Source organism: Protobothrops mucrosquamatus, unplaced genomic scaffold (genome assembly GCF_001527695.2).
Source record: "Protobothrops mucrosquamatus isolate PMUCROS unplaced genomic scaffold, P.Mucros_1.0 scaffold7, whole genome shotgun sequence".
Taxonomy (NCBI): Eukaryota; Metazoa; Chordata; class Lepidosauria; order Squamata; family Viperidae; genus Protobothrops; species Protobothrops mucrosquamatus.
In genome coordinates, this window is record NW_015386394.1 from 3,440,648 (window position 1) to 3,455,214 (window position 14,567).

At 37.1% G+C, this 14,567-nt stretch overlaps 1 protein-coding gene across 1 annotated transcript in view; it reads right to left on the minus strand.

Moving 5' to 3' along the window:
- Positions 1 to 1,037: 1,037 nt before the first annotated feature.
- PLXDC1 (plexin domain containing 1) overlaps positions 1,038 to 14,567 on the minus strand; it is a 76,045-nt gene continuing 62,515 nt past the window's right edge. The window contains exons 10-15 of the mRNA XM_029283007.1: positions 12,338 to 12,419; positions 10,337 to 10,397; positions 7,887 to 8,025; positions 5,467 to 5,499; positions 2,773 to 2,936; positions 1,038 to 1,800 (exon numbers count right to left, since the gene is read on the minus strand). Coding sequence (XP_029138840.1) covers positions 1,690 to 1,800; positions 2,773 to 2,936; positions 5,467 to 5,499; positions 7,887 to 8,025; positions 10,337 to 10,397; positions 12,338 to 12,419 — 590 coding nt within the window. The 3' untranslated portion in view covers positions 1,038 to 1,689. The remainder of the gene's footprint in view (positions 1,801 to 2,772; positions 2,937 to 5,466; positions 5,500 to 7,886; positions 8,026 to 10,336; positions 10,398 to 12,337; positions 12,420 to 14,567) is intronic.

Sequence of the window (14,567 nt, forward strand, 5' to 3'; positions counted from 1 at the left end):
ACCAATAGATGGATTAAAAATTCTCAACCAATCAGTGTTCCTTTGCCAGCCAGCAAGGAAAACAAAGCAAGATTTTTTTTTTGCATCTGTATAAAAAGAATGAAATTTGGGAAATTTGTGTGTTTATGGTGTTGACAAGCTACTGGCCTGCTTATTGTACTATACTGTGGTAAGTCTTTTTACCCCAGTTCTGACAGGACATTCCTGCCAATGACTGTATAAAAAAACCAGTGCAAGGCAAAATAGTGCTGTTTGTATAATAATATTCATTACTTGTAAATGGGATTCCATTCTTGGCAAAACCTTGGGAATGTTACAGGAAGAAACCACTATTTGTCCAATGCTAAGCCACCAGCGTCAGTGCCTTTGGTGCAGCGGAGTCAATCTGATTCACGTTCTGAGTCTGATTCCCATCTGGTTGTAGTGGTTTTTTTGGAATGCATTGTTCATGGAACAACAAATTGTTTAAGTGAAAAATAGTTGTAGCACTAAGATCTGTTCTATCCTTTTAGAGATGCAGTTACTCTCTTATATAAGGGAAAATAGGGAAATTGAGCAAAATCTAAAGAATCACACAATTTCCAAAACTTTTAAAAAATTAAATATCCACAATTTAAAATGAGCCTGGAAATTATCATACTTGCAGTCCTGATTCCTATCTTCAGTATCATTGTTAATTGAAGCAGAAATTGAATTAGAAGAAAAATGAAGAAATGGAGTTATAAAAAAAAGTTCTAGTCATAAATGTTGCAAATTTAGTATTTCCTTCATGAAAATAAACAGGACTGCATCCTGTTGAGAAAATTCCCCACTTTGTTCTGCTACAGAAATCAATGATCATATTTGTCTTTTAAGTCTTTAAAAAGAATACAAAAAATAACTAAATCATAGAACAATTCATAGCAGAAGTCATATGAGTTTGCTTGGTACAGAGTTGATATGTATTTTGTCTTCTGACTAATTCAATATCAGGTAGAAAAAATTACTGTCAATGGAAACACCTCTAATTAACCCTCCCCCCTCCCTTTTTGGCTAATTGTATGCCACCACTGCATATAAATATGAAGGCTGCATTTTAGGCCCAGCCCAAACTGAGATGCTTCAATCAATAACTTTGGTGACATGGTTGAGGTGTTGAGAGTCAAGTCAGACCAGCTGTTCCAAGATTCTCTAATTAAAAAACCCTTCCTATCTTTCAAGGAAAATTTAGCAGGAAATCTTCAATCTTAGCTAGAAGGTTATAGTTCCCTCTTTCCTAATCTGTATTTTGGCACTGTACATTTATGGTTAGAATGCCTACAAAAGCTGGGTTGGGCAGAGGATGTTTCTTATAGTCCATAATATCTATGGATGGCTATAACTGACAATATTCATGCAAGATAGTCAGGTACTATTACTTCTGCAATGAAGTCATAATTTTTCTTGATGATTTATCCAGCAACCCTATGCTACGCGTGCCTCTCTTTTTAATCTTTTTAGGCTTGATTTATTTTGATTTTATTTATTTATTTATTTATTTATTATGAAATTAATTTGCCGCTCATCCCATTCCAATCCTCTCTTGGGGCTTCTTGTTAATTTTGTTTGTTTTTCCCTCCCCTCTTCAACTGTGTCCATCACAAAATAAAACAGTAGATGGGAGATACTTGATGTTTTAAAGGTATAGGAGCAATAAAGGAGGTATACTCTTTAGCACTGATCTGCTTCAACAAAACTGTCCTTTTCCTGACCAGATGGTTCTACTTCAGTGTAAGGTGAGCGGTTTCTGAACTTCATGGTAGGCCACTGATGTGGTCTTCGCTGTAGTGCAAAAAAAAAAAAAAAGAGAAAAGTTTCAGTTTGAGAAGAGGAAGTTTTTTTTTTTTAAAAAAATAGATCATGAATACACACAAACTTCTATCTGCCTGCTTTTTATCATGGCTTACTACTTGCAGTTCTCACACTCCAATGTCAAATGCTGTACTACTCTTCTAAAAAATGTTAGAAAGTATTTCTTCTCCAAAGTTATCTTTATTACAACACTATGTGGTAGACCAGGCTAACATCCCCTAGAAAACTTCATCTGAAGCTGCACTTTCCCTGCATCCTCATTGAATACTCTTCCAGCCATTGTACAACACAAAATCTTAATCAGGGGTGCTATTAGGTTTGAGGAGAGTTTGGATAAAACGCTTTCTGCAGTTACTGACATACCCTTGGCCATTTTATTTTCTAGTTTTGCTTCCTTCCAAAAATTTTTTTCCAGATTCTTTTTTCCTTCTTTAACTTTTGAAAGAATCACAAAGTGCTGTCATTTTCCCCCCTTCTTTAATATTTCTCCATACACCTCTAAGAGAGGTAGAAGGAAGGGTTAAAACAAATCCTGTTTTAATTTAGAGTAACTTTGTGCTGTTAAATTTGTACACCATATACCTGCACCCAGTGATCCAAACTACAAGTCATAGTGTGCTTTTGCAGCAAATTGAAGGGGATGGGACAGGATACAAAGCAGAGCCTCTTGGGGGCCAGTTTAAGTGATAAAGCCATTAAAATACTGGACATTCATTTTCTCTTTAAAATTCCCCAACTTTGTAAAATGAAAAAAAAAAGAAGTTTGTTTTTATCCTGTCTGCTCTGGAGGGATTCTGGGGAACACCAAAGGGGTGCTAATAAATTGCATATATCCTGTGGAATGTATAGTCTTTCTTTTTTTTTCTGCTCTATTTCTAAATCTTAATAAGTCCAGCTTTTTAACAAGACAAAATATAAACAAGAGACTTTTCTTAAGCTCACCTCAATGAAGAACAAAGCAGCACTTGAAGTAGGATTACTGGTGATGTAGATGCCAGCAAGAATAATAGCAGCAATCAGAAGAACTGCAAGGAGGATTCCAACAATTGTTCCTGTATGGATTTGGGTTCCCCCCTTTTTTGTAGGAACATGATCTCTCAAACCTTCTGGGAAGATTATTATAAGGAATGGGAAAAGAGACAGAGTGAGACTTCATAATTCACCTTCCAATAGTGGCCCCCACCCTTTGGAATATCTTCTCCTCTTCCCTCCCATGAGGTATAGCGGGCTCTAATGCTGCTTATTTTTCATAAACAAGTTAAAGCTATTCTGTTTGAATGAGATATTGATATTGTTCATGGGCCTCCTTCTTTATCTACTCTGATTTATGTTTTCTTTTTTTGTATTTAGTGTTTTAATCCTAGAATCTGTTAGTAGAGGATATTAATCCTGGAAATCAATAAATTAATATGTCCTTGGTTTAGTTTCTGCATTGTGCAAAGGAAGACAAAGCAAACACATTATGGTTAGCATGATGTATGAGCCCAGCCACTGACTGACAATAGTTTCCTATAGTTTTAGGCAAGATTTTTTTCCACTACTAACTGGAGAGAATGCCAGGGATTAAAAATGGTGTGGTTGGGATATTGTTGCCATTCTATGAAGATATAGCTCCATAATATGTGGAATTCAGCTCTGGATCTTGGGTAAGTGGGATGTCTTACTGAATTGCTATCTTAGTCATGCTGTCATTAAGCATGAAATTGATAAATTTCTCTCTTCTCTTAATGAGGTACAAATTCCATGCATTAAAAACTGGGAGATTCAGGTTTAGGTACACCCTTAGAAATGTAAGCTGATTGACTATCTGTAGGACATCACTATCTCTTAGCCAAATGAATCTTGTTGGGCAGGCAGGGGGAATTTGAGTTTAAGTTCCTGGAGGAAAGGTGAATCTAATAAACAACATTCTAGTAGAGCATATTAATAGAGCTTTTGCATATATTCAGCTAATACAACTTAGCAATGAAATTTGAGGTATATAATTACTGCTCTGAATAAGTTGTACATGCGGAAAATTGCATTTGCAGTAGCAATGCAAGACAAACAAGTTGTTATGGGAAATATTTTCTCATATAGCAAATTTGCAAACTCTATTTTAAATGTAGGTATGTTTCTGTAGCTACACATCCATTCTTTCATGGAATAAATTCAGAAATAGAACAGAAAAGGAAAAGAAAGTAGGAAAAGGAGGCAATAGGTACAATAACTGGCAAAAATATTAAAATCTGCTACCAAAATAACATGATATTCTTTCCCAGCCTTTAAAACAATAGCATTAAAACCCAAGAAGCTAACAGGACAAATGACATAGTCTAAATAAGCTGCAGCAAGGCAACAGAAATTGTGGTGATAAAACTATAATCTAGTAGAAGCAAAAACCACAGCAGAAGTGTGGACCATATGGTGCTATTTGGAACATTAACCAATGGTAAAATAAAAAGGACAAAGTGCAACTTTCAGAGTGTTGGGAAAGGTTAACATTATATTATAATAATCTAAAGAGAAGGTTGCCAAGGTCTTGAAAGACAGCTGCCAAATCCTTTCTAAAAGAAAGTTTCTGTCATCTGTTAACTGCTCCTAGCTGCTGCCACCATCCGATCACTGAAAATTATCAGATAAAACAAAACCATCAACTCAACAACATGTGTCAATCAGGGAAAGGGTCTGTTTTCGGTAGAGTGAGATGACTGTCTCTTGTTTGGTGATATTGATGCCATAAAAGAATAGAAAAATATTACTTATACAATCTGTGATTGCTTGTCTTTTTAAAAACTTCAATAGACAGGAAGCAATTCAATTAGTTTAGGATACAATGTATTTTGATTTGAGCAGGGAAAGGGGAGCATCAGCTCCTCCTGCCACAGATTAACAAAATGTCTCGAGGTTACTTCCCTCCTTCATGACAGCATCATGGATGCCTTCTCTTTTATTAACTAGAATAGAATAGAGCTAGAAGGGACCATAGAGGTATTCTAGTCGAGCTCTTGCTCAAATAGGAGAACTTATACCATTTCAGACAAGTGGCTGTCAAGTCTCTTCTTAAAAATCTCCAGTGTTGGAGCACCCATGATTTCTGAAGGCAAGCTGTTCCACTGGTTAATTGTTCTCACTGTTGGGAAGTTTCTCCTTAATTCCAAGTTGCTTCTCTCTTTGATCAGTTTCCAATCATTGTTTCTTGTCATGCCTCCTGGTGCTTTGAAGAATAATTTGACCCCCTCTTCTTTCTGGCAGCCTCTCAAATACTGGAATACTGCCATCATGTCACCCCTATTTCTACTTTTCTTTAAACTAGTCAAACCCAATTCCTGCAGCCGTTCTTCATATATTTTAGTCTCCAGGCTTTTGATCATCTTAGTTGCTCTTCTTTGAATTTTTTCCAAAGTCTCAACATCTTTTTTGTAGTATGGTTACAAAAAATGGTTGCAGTATTTGAGAGCAGTGTGTGTTATGTCAAACTCCTAAGGCATTTTTCTTCAACCAGGTAATCTCCAGATGTGTTGGACTATGCCTCCAATAATTATTTTGGCTGGAGATCTTGGTAGCTCTAAATAATCTGTCTGGAGAGTATCAGATTCAAAAATCTGTCCTAGTGAGATATATTTTCACAAACTTTGGTCATAAGAAAGCACTTACCTTCTCCTGGGTTCTGGTTCAACTTTGTGTCATCTATAAGAATAAAACAAAAACAAAAAAGTACAAATGAACTAACATAACAAACTTGTCTTGACATTTTAAATCCTTGTATGCAATCTGCTAACAATCCTTCCAGAAGAAAATCCAAAAGCATTATTATTTAAATTGTCTGCTTAATTAGCAGAGGCTTGTGTTCCTTTTAAGGTGGTGTAGCTAAGTCACTAAATTGCTACTGAATTACTCAATGCTTTAAATACTGCACAGTGGAAGATACAATAGGAAACCTCCATATGACTCAAACCCCAAATTTTCAGGAAGAATGGACTGGCCATTGGTGTTACCCTGTTGTAGGACATTTGAGATTCTGAACAAGACTATTGAAAGGAACAGGAAACTTACATACTACCTTCTTCCTCTTAGTTATCTTTTTCATGCCAACCATCCCCCCCCAACAGCTGGAAAAATAGCTGGAATTATTTGTTGCTCTACAGCATTTAAGGGACCCATATGGGTTGCAATTACTCCTGTTGTGTTTTATGACATTTCCCATTATTTTTTAATTTTTATCTTGTCTTTTTATATATAAGACAAGATGGTAAACATGCTGATAATTTCTACTCTCCTTGAGAGAGTGACTAGCCCAAAGTCACCCAGCCAGCTTTCATGCCTAAGGAGAAACTAGAGTTCACAGGCTCCTGGTTTCTAGGCCAGCACCTTAACTACTACATCAAATCAGTATATTTATCTATTTGTTTTTGAAAGGAAACAAAAACATGAATTTGTTTTTTATACATTGCTTACTGTTAAATGGCAGCCGGGTATTTTTTTATACAATAGATAAATGCAGAAGGAGTTGCCCATAACAGTTGAACCAAAATGAAGTTGAACCAAACTAAGCTTAGTGTTGCTTTGGTAGTAATCTGGTTTCAATTCTTATTCAAGATTTGTGGAATAATGATGATGATGATGATGATGATGATGATGATGATGATGATGATGATGATGATGATGATGATGATGACGATAATGATGCACAAAGCTTTTCACCAGTGCACTCTTTTCAATCTATTGCACTACAGTTCCCATCATGCCCAACTAGCATCATCAATAATGTATTGGACTGCAGCTCTCATAATATCTCCCCAGCCTGATCTCTGGCTTCACATGAATCATTGAGGTCTTTCAAATTCCACAATTTGTTTCTTTTATGAATGAAGACTTGGCACAGCTTTCTGAACACATTTGCACATACATACATATACATAGAGTATGCATACATAAGTCTTTTTACTGATAAAATATAGGTTTTGTGTAGATATGTGTGTGTATGGATATGCATTATGCATAAAATTTGTATGGACACATAAATCAAACATTTTTTCTTCCTTGCCACATTTTAAAAAATGAACCAAGAAATGTATAGTTTTTCCTCATTTTTTTAAGCCAATTCTGTCTCAAAAGGCTTTGTCCTCTCTTTCATTGCTGAAGGACAAATATTAATGTTCTTTTTGGTTTATTTTAATTAGCAAACAAAGCAGACTCTATTAAGTAGCACAATTTAATCAGTACCTGTCACTAATCTCAGAGGAGAACAAAATTTGGTGCTAATTTAGACACATTGCACACATAATCCTGAGGAATAGAATGTCACTTTTAAAAAATGGGGGAAACTGAGCTAAATTGGAAAGTACAGTTGGGACCTGTGATGAAATACTGCACAGCCAAGTACCCTAAATGACATTGCAGGGGTAAGTGCATATAAAAAAACTCAAGATGGCAACCACAACCATGCAATCTAACCCTACCTCCTTTGTATGGGGAATCAATGCATATTAAAAGAAGCAGGAATTAGATCACATGGTTGTGACTGCCATCTTGATTGTTTTCCCCCCTCCTTGCATAGGAAGGCTTACTTTATAATTTTTCCAAATATACATATCCTCGGCTGGGGTAGACAACCTTGGCTCTTTTATGACTCGTGGACTTCAACTCCCAGAATTCCTGAGCCAGCCATGCTGAGGGGAAAGGGAGAGGTTCCAAGCTGAGCCGTGCTGGCTCAGGAATTCTGGGAGTTGAAGTCCACGAGTCATAAAAGAGCCAAGGTTGCCTACCCCTGTCCTAGGTGATAGTTTTCCCAAATAGAAAAAATTGTGTCTGCATATGATGCAAGTAAGACAGTTTTGGAAGGTGAGAATTCATAGCTATATGAGGACGAAAAAACCCCAAGCAAATCCTAAATCAATTTCGGAGAGGCTAATATATGACTTGTAACTTTCTTTTATGAGCTGGAATGATGCTGAACAGTCTGTAAAAAAATTAAAGAGAGCTGAGTGTATAATTTGTAACTACATCAGTCTCTGATAGCCTAAACACACAAGAATCATATGGCATGGCATGTTTTAACCCCAGATGGTGCCTACCTTCTGTAGTCAAGCTATCTATAAATTGGGAGGATGATGTGACGGTGTCTTCTGGAAGTGGTGTAAAGGCGCTATGATTGGGAATTGAAGACATATAGTGTTCATCCTCTTCAAAATCTGCACAAGTCTTCTCCTCTGACTGAAATGACAATGCAAAAAAGAATTTTTTTAGTTTCACCTGAAGCCATTCCTCTCACTAATAGCAATTACTCTAAGCCCATTGGCTTGAGAACCACAACAGTTTCTCCTCCTCTTCCTAATGTCTTTTTCCTTTGTTGGGTCATATCTTTTAAATTATAAATCTAAGGATTATAATACTATCAATCTTCAGAAACTGTATATCAATTTTTCTCTTTGCTAAGCAAGGTAAATATGTTTAAATACTAACTTTAAACCAGTAAATCCCATTTTCTGATCCCATATGTTTACGCTGATCTATAATATTCTGGAAACACAAGATATGGAGTCTTTGCGATCCAATTCTAAAGGCTTACTCTTCCTCCCTACCTCACTCACAATATAAAATGTTTTTTAATCATTTGTTTTACTCTGAATATATTATTCACACACCCCCAATCTGTTCTTTGTTATGTAATGTCAATGTTAACTTCCCTGTAGATTCAGCATTTTATGTCTTTTCAATTGGTTCTTTCACATGGTCTTTAGTTCCTAGAAATGATTGGTCATTGGTTGACAAATTATAGCCACTTTTCTAACACTGTCTTGTTTTTTCATCTTTGTCCAGAAATATAATCCAGAGATGTGCATGCTATCTTTTTTTGATACTGCGTTCTTTAGATGGTCAAATGCTCTGGACATCCGGAGCTGATTAAGTAAAATGGATCCAAATAAATATTCTTTCATTTATTCTCCCAACTAGATTTTTAGCTGAGTGGGCTATATAATGTGTATACAGTGTGTACCAAAAGTCAGACCCGATATAGTAATCACAATGCAGGGAGTCCTCGACTCACAACCACAGCTTAGTCCAACATTTCTGCTGCTAAGAGAGATAGTTGTTTGTCCCATTTTATGACCTTTCTTGCAGTTAAGTGAATCACTGCAGTGGTTAAGTAAGTAACACAATTGTTTGGTTTCCTCCTTGACTTTGCTTGTCAGAAGGTCGCAAAAGGTGATCACATGACCCTGGCACACTGCAACAGTCATAAATATGAATCAGTTTCCAATCGTCCAAATTTTGATAACATGATCATGGGGATGCTGCAACAGTCATAAGTGTGAAAAATGTTCATTAGTGACATTTTTCAGTGCCATTGTAAATGAATGATTGTAAGTCAGAGACTACCTGTATGTTTTATTATTATTATTTTCCTCAGAAAATATTATTGTACTTAGGAATATTCAAAACCATGCATAAAAAAAAATTAAAAGATGTTTGGAAGAAAATGGTAATTAATTCAAATATTTAAATGTAATGTATATAATAATAAATTGTTTATGGGGCTGACTTTTGGTATACCATATATATTTACCTATTACTTCAACGTTTCACATTGTCTTCTTCTGCTTCTACACTATCTTAAATTTTGCTCCACTCTTCAAACTTCACTGGACTTGTGCAGTCAAATAGTTTTCCTTTTTTCTTTTCCTAGTTTAAATAACATGGGAACCCCTTAAACCTCTCTCTACAATTTTCTTGCATAATCTGCAAGAGTCAGCAGAAACTCCACCTTCTTATCTTCACAAGCCCAGCAAATATGTGTGTTAGATTGAAATCTTACTTTTTCTCCAGAAACTCAAGGTGGCATACATAGCACTCACTCCTCCAAGTTTTTCCCCACAGTCATTTGAGAAAAGGTTGGGTTGAAAGACAGCATTTGGTCCACAGAGCTTCCATAACTGATCTAATCTCTTAGCTATTACATGTCTAGGAATTCACATTGTTCTCATATGATTCCATGCCACCACCTATCTTTAGAACACTGACTCAGCTGCAGGAACCTCTCTGAATCTGGTATTCAGGTGGTAATAATATTGTTCTGCTATTTGGGGGCAGGAATTTGTACTGAAGGGAACTCTTGCTTTATCTGTTTTTCAGCTTCTAAATTTCAGTATACTTTAGGTCTTATAAGGGAAATACTGACGTGATAGTTTTGCCCCACTCCCTCAAGAAAGGAAGCTAAATAATGGAACATGAAATTGACAAATTTCTCTCTTCTCTTGATGAGGTACAAGTTTCATGCAAATAACCTTTTTTTCCAGTTTGTTTTATTTTCCTTTATTGAGGAGTGGGAGTGAGGAAAGTGATTTTTGATACTTGTTCTCAACCTTTCTGGTTTGATAGAAATAAAGATGAATGTGGATCATTTTCAATCTGCAGTTGAGACTGGACAGAGGGAACAGTGCGAATGCAAAGTTGCCTGTTGGTAAGCATTAAGCAAGAACTGAATATTTTATCTTTTACATCTTCATTATCTATAACCATTTACTTCTTGGCCGCAACCATATTCCAGCCACTCTTCATGGTATCGATCAAACCCATTGGAGCACCTATGGAAAAAGAAAGCATAAGAGCTGACACTAAAACAAAAATGATATGGTGATGCTTGTTAGATGTTTTTACTGGGAATGTTTTTCATAAGAAATCTAGGAAATAATAAGATATTCTATGTCTCCTTCTGTGGCTGTTGCTAAAGTAAGCTAAAGCTTAGCTAAGCTAAAGTGCCCCCCAAGCCACAGCCGAGCAAGACACCTGCCTGCCCACCCGGCGGCGCTCTTCCTCCTGTCCGAGGTTTTCATTGTTGTGAGCATTTCTGTTGAGGATCGGCAGTGGGGGTGGGATGGGGGGGTGTTTGGTTTTTATTCCCCCCGTCTGCTGGGTGGTTGCAGCAGGTTTTGGTCACTTCACATAACCCTGGGACACTGTGACCACCATAAATATGAATCAGTTGCCAAGCATCTGAATGTAAATCACAAGACCCTGGAGATGCTGCAACATTCCAGCTGATCGGCGCTTCTTCTGGGCTCCGCAGAAGCACCAGGATCAACGCAAAGCTCCAGCTGGAACCTGGCACTGATCCTGGTGCTTCCACTGAGCCCTGACAGCCCTGCAGCTCCAGTCATCTCTCGCTCAGGCTTGTGCGGTGCTGCCATCGGTTCAGCTCATTCCCCTCCCCCGCTACTTTTCTTGGATGGTCATGTACCACCTGCCATGTGCCAATGTACCACAGGTGGTACCCGTACCACTGGTTGAAAAGCCCTGCCATAGGCCTACCCATAAACCCCTACCTCTCCTGGCTTTTTCTGCTGCTGTAGAGTTTTGGGGAGGTCTAGCATTCTGCCAAGCAAAATATATTTCAAATATATGTTAACTTCCAAATATGAATGATTTCTTCCATGGATAGATGCGACGATAAGTCGTGTCTGTGAGTGATTGGAGTTGAAAAAGCAGCATAATAAAGAGGACTAAAGAAAGCAAGTTGTACATTTGGCAAGCTGCAGCAAAGATTTCATTGCTTAGCTCTTCAGTGGAAAAGGGATTTCTGGACAAGAAATGATTGTAATATTTTGAAAGTAATCTCAAATGTGAAGGAATGGACAGCATCCAAGCCCACATATGCAGTTTGTTTTTTGCAACATTTCCTACTTCTATCTTAGCTGCAAGATTTTGTTTTGCTGTGGACATTGTGCACATTTTAAACACAGCATATACAGAATCAATCATTTTTTTTATTGTTGCATGTGCCCAATAAATAGCAACTGAGTTTCAGAAAAATTGCATCACCACAGTGTCTCACACATAAAAGAGGCTCAAGGGCCAGTCCTGCCTAGATAGCAGACTGAATGAAAACCTAGGGATTTATTCTCCATTTATCTTGTATTTCTAATTTAATAATAAGTGATAAGTTTTAGATAACTGAGGGTACCTGAGAAGGGAGGGAAAGACAGAAAATTAGTGATTATGCAAAAGAGATAGAGTGATGTCAACACATTAGGCCTTGGAGAGGATATTCTTGGAAATATGTAAGCCATAGAGTATTTTACAGGTATTTTTTTTCTCCCCTAAAAGGCTGAGAAAAGAAATTCTATAATGCAACTGGAACAGGTACAAAAAAGGCAGATGGGACCACGGCTCACCAATTCAGGTATTCCATTCTTGAACTAAAGTTCAATATTTTATTAACTTTATATATTTCAAGACATTCTCTATCTTCTTTGGTTCTCTATTTTTGTAAATTATCAGCATAGACTTCTATATACAGTGAAACAGGTTTTTTATATTTTGGAGGAAGAGGACTCATACCATCAAAAAACTTGAGTGGTATGTGGAGACTTAAGACTATTAAGTCTAGATATCAAAAGTTACCCATCTACATGTGACTGGGGTAGACTACAGAAATTCTACGAGTTAAATTTCAAGACAAGAGCCAGACAATATTAACTTCTTTGAGAAGTGAATGTAGATTCCCCCTTGGGTTTAGAAGACTTACCTCTGCAGAACATGGCACCAACTACAATTGAAATTTAGGCCAGATGTCATACAGGCCTCACAGTTGTGAAGCTGGAGACACGCTACAAGCAAAAAGACGTAATGAATAAAGAGTGTTCCAATCTTTTCTTTCTAAAGCTGGCTTGAAAGGTATTCTTTCTCTTCTTGTTCTCCCTCAACTTGAGGAAGGCAGACTAAGACTATAGAACTCTGTTACTTCATGTCCTCAAGATGAAACTAGCTCAGGGTCATTATATTCCAGCTCAGTATGCTCTCATCATCATAGTATTCATTTAAAATAATAGGTCAGGTTATTTTTCTTTTCTTTGTTGCATCAGTTGCTTTTGAAGCAGAAAATCACATAGTGGACTATATTCTGACCCTGTCAGTTGATAATATGCTGTTGCTGAAAATTCCTTAGGAATGTGTGAGGAGTTTAGAAATACACAAGTTATTCTGTAATATTTTTTTTCTCCAAAAATGGCTTGCCTCCTGCTAGTGCTTGTCCCAGCATGAACCCCAGAATTCCAGAGAAATTGGGAAGGCTGCATTGTTTTCTATCTTAAAAGTAAATCTTTTTGTTTTAAATTAAGTCCTACTTTTTATATTCTTGACACAGTATAAAAGAATTTGCAAGAACTTGGAATCACTTGTGTTGAATTCATAATAAATATGATGTCATTTTTCCTGTTCTGGTCTAACTACACCTGAAGTCCTTCTGACAGTGATGGCTTCATTACTAAATGTGGTAAAACTTGAGTAGGCTAAATAATCCTTTACAGGGTCCAGCTAGTTCTCTTTTAATACTGATGAAGGAATCATTGCACTATTAGCAGTCAGGGTAATCTCCACCAAAGATTTGATAGCCACTAACTGATTTCACATCCCAAAAAACCTTGATATAGGCATCAAGGAATGCTCTAATCTGAGATCTAAACTACTCTTGTGCATCCTCAAATTGTTCTAGGCATCTAGGGCTTCCATATATGTTAAAAAGTCACTTTTCTTAATTTTAATTAATTGGTTTAGTTTATGTCAGTACTTTTCAATTTTGGCAACTTTAAGATGTATTTCAACTTTAAGATGGATTTTAACTGCCAGAATTCCCCAACCAGCATGCTGTGGAATTCACTGTGGAATTCTGGGAACTGAAGTCCACACATCTTAAAATTGCCAAACACTTGGTTTATAGGACTTCAAGATAATTAGATTATTATATAACTTTGATAAATAAATAAATGTTTCCTTTGGAAACATTCGGCTTTCTATTTTTGTTATTTCCTTCTCCTTTCTCCTATTTTCCCCTGCTGGAAAGGTGTTGCTATACCTTTGACAATGGCTTGCCTTCTAAAAATTGTCTTGCCTTCTTATAAAAAATATGGAGAAACAGAAAGCAAAGATGGAGATAGAGTGCCTGTTTTTTCTAGCTTTGGGTGCCCTCCACTGGCTAACATGGGACAGATCATTAAAGCAGGGGTAAGACACTCAGAATAGTTGCTGGACTCAGCCCTGCACAGGATTGGTTAGGTTGGAAGAAGCCTAATGTTTAGCTGATAATGGCAACTTAACCTAGCCCAGTGATGGCGAACCTTTTAGAGACTGGGTGCCCAAACTGCAACCCAAAACCCACTTATGCATCGTCGAGTACCGGGTGGGCGTGGCCCATTGGGTGGGTGTGGCCGATTGGGTGGGTGTGGCCGATTGGGTGGGCGTGGCTGCAGTGGTAACGGCAAACTGGGTGGGACTAAAAATCAATCAATCAATTCCAACTTTGCAAGATCTTTTTTTTTCCCATGAGAAGTTGAAATTGACTGATTGAACCTTTTTTTTTTTTTTTTTGCACACGGTGGCGGAGGCCTAAAGCGAAAAGATTTTATAAAACCAGCTGAAGGCCTAGGACTGGGGCAACGGCACGCGTGCCCACAGAGAGGGCTCTGAGTGGCGCCTCTGGCACCCGTGCCATAGGTTCGCCACCACTGACCTAGCCTGACAATATATTTTGAACCCCAAATATGTACCTAATTAGTTCAGTAAAAATATTTGGTGTTATCTGTTTAGGATTCAAAATGCTACATTTTATTTTATAATAATAACATTAAAAGAAAATTGCAGTCAAGAGTCTGCATTTGGCAGCAATTTTAATAATCCTCCCCTTTTTTATAGAGAAAATACTTTAATGATGATTTCATATTGCTTGTTGACCATCCATTTCTTTTCACTTATGCTTGGAT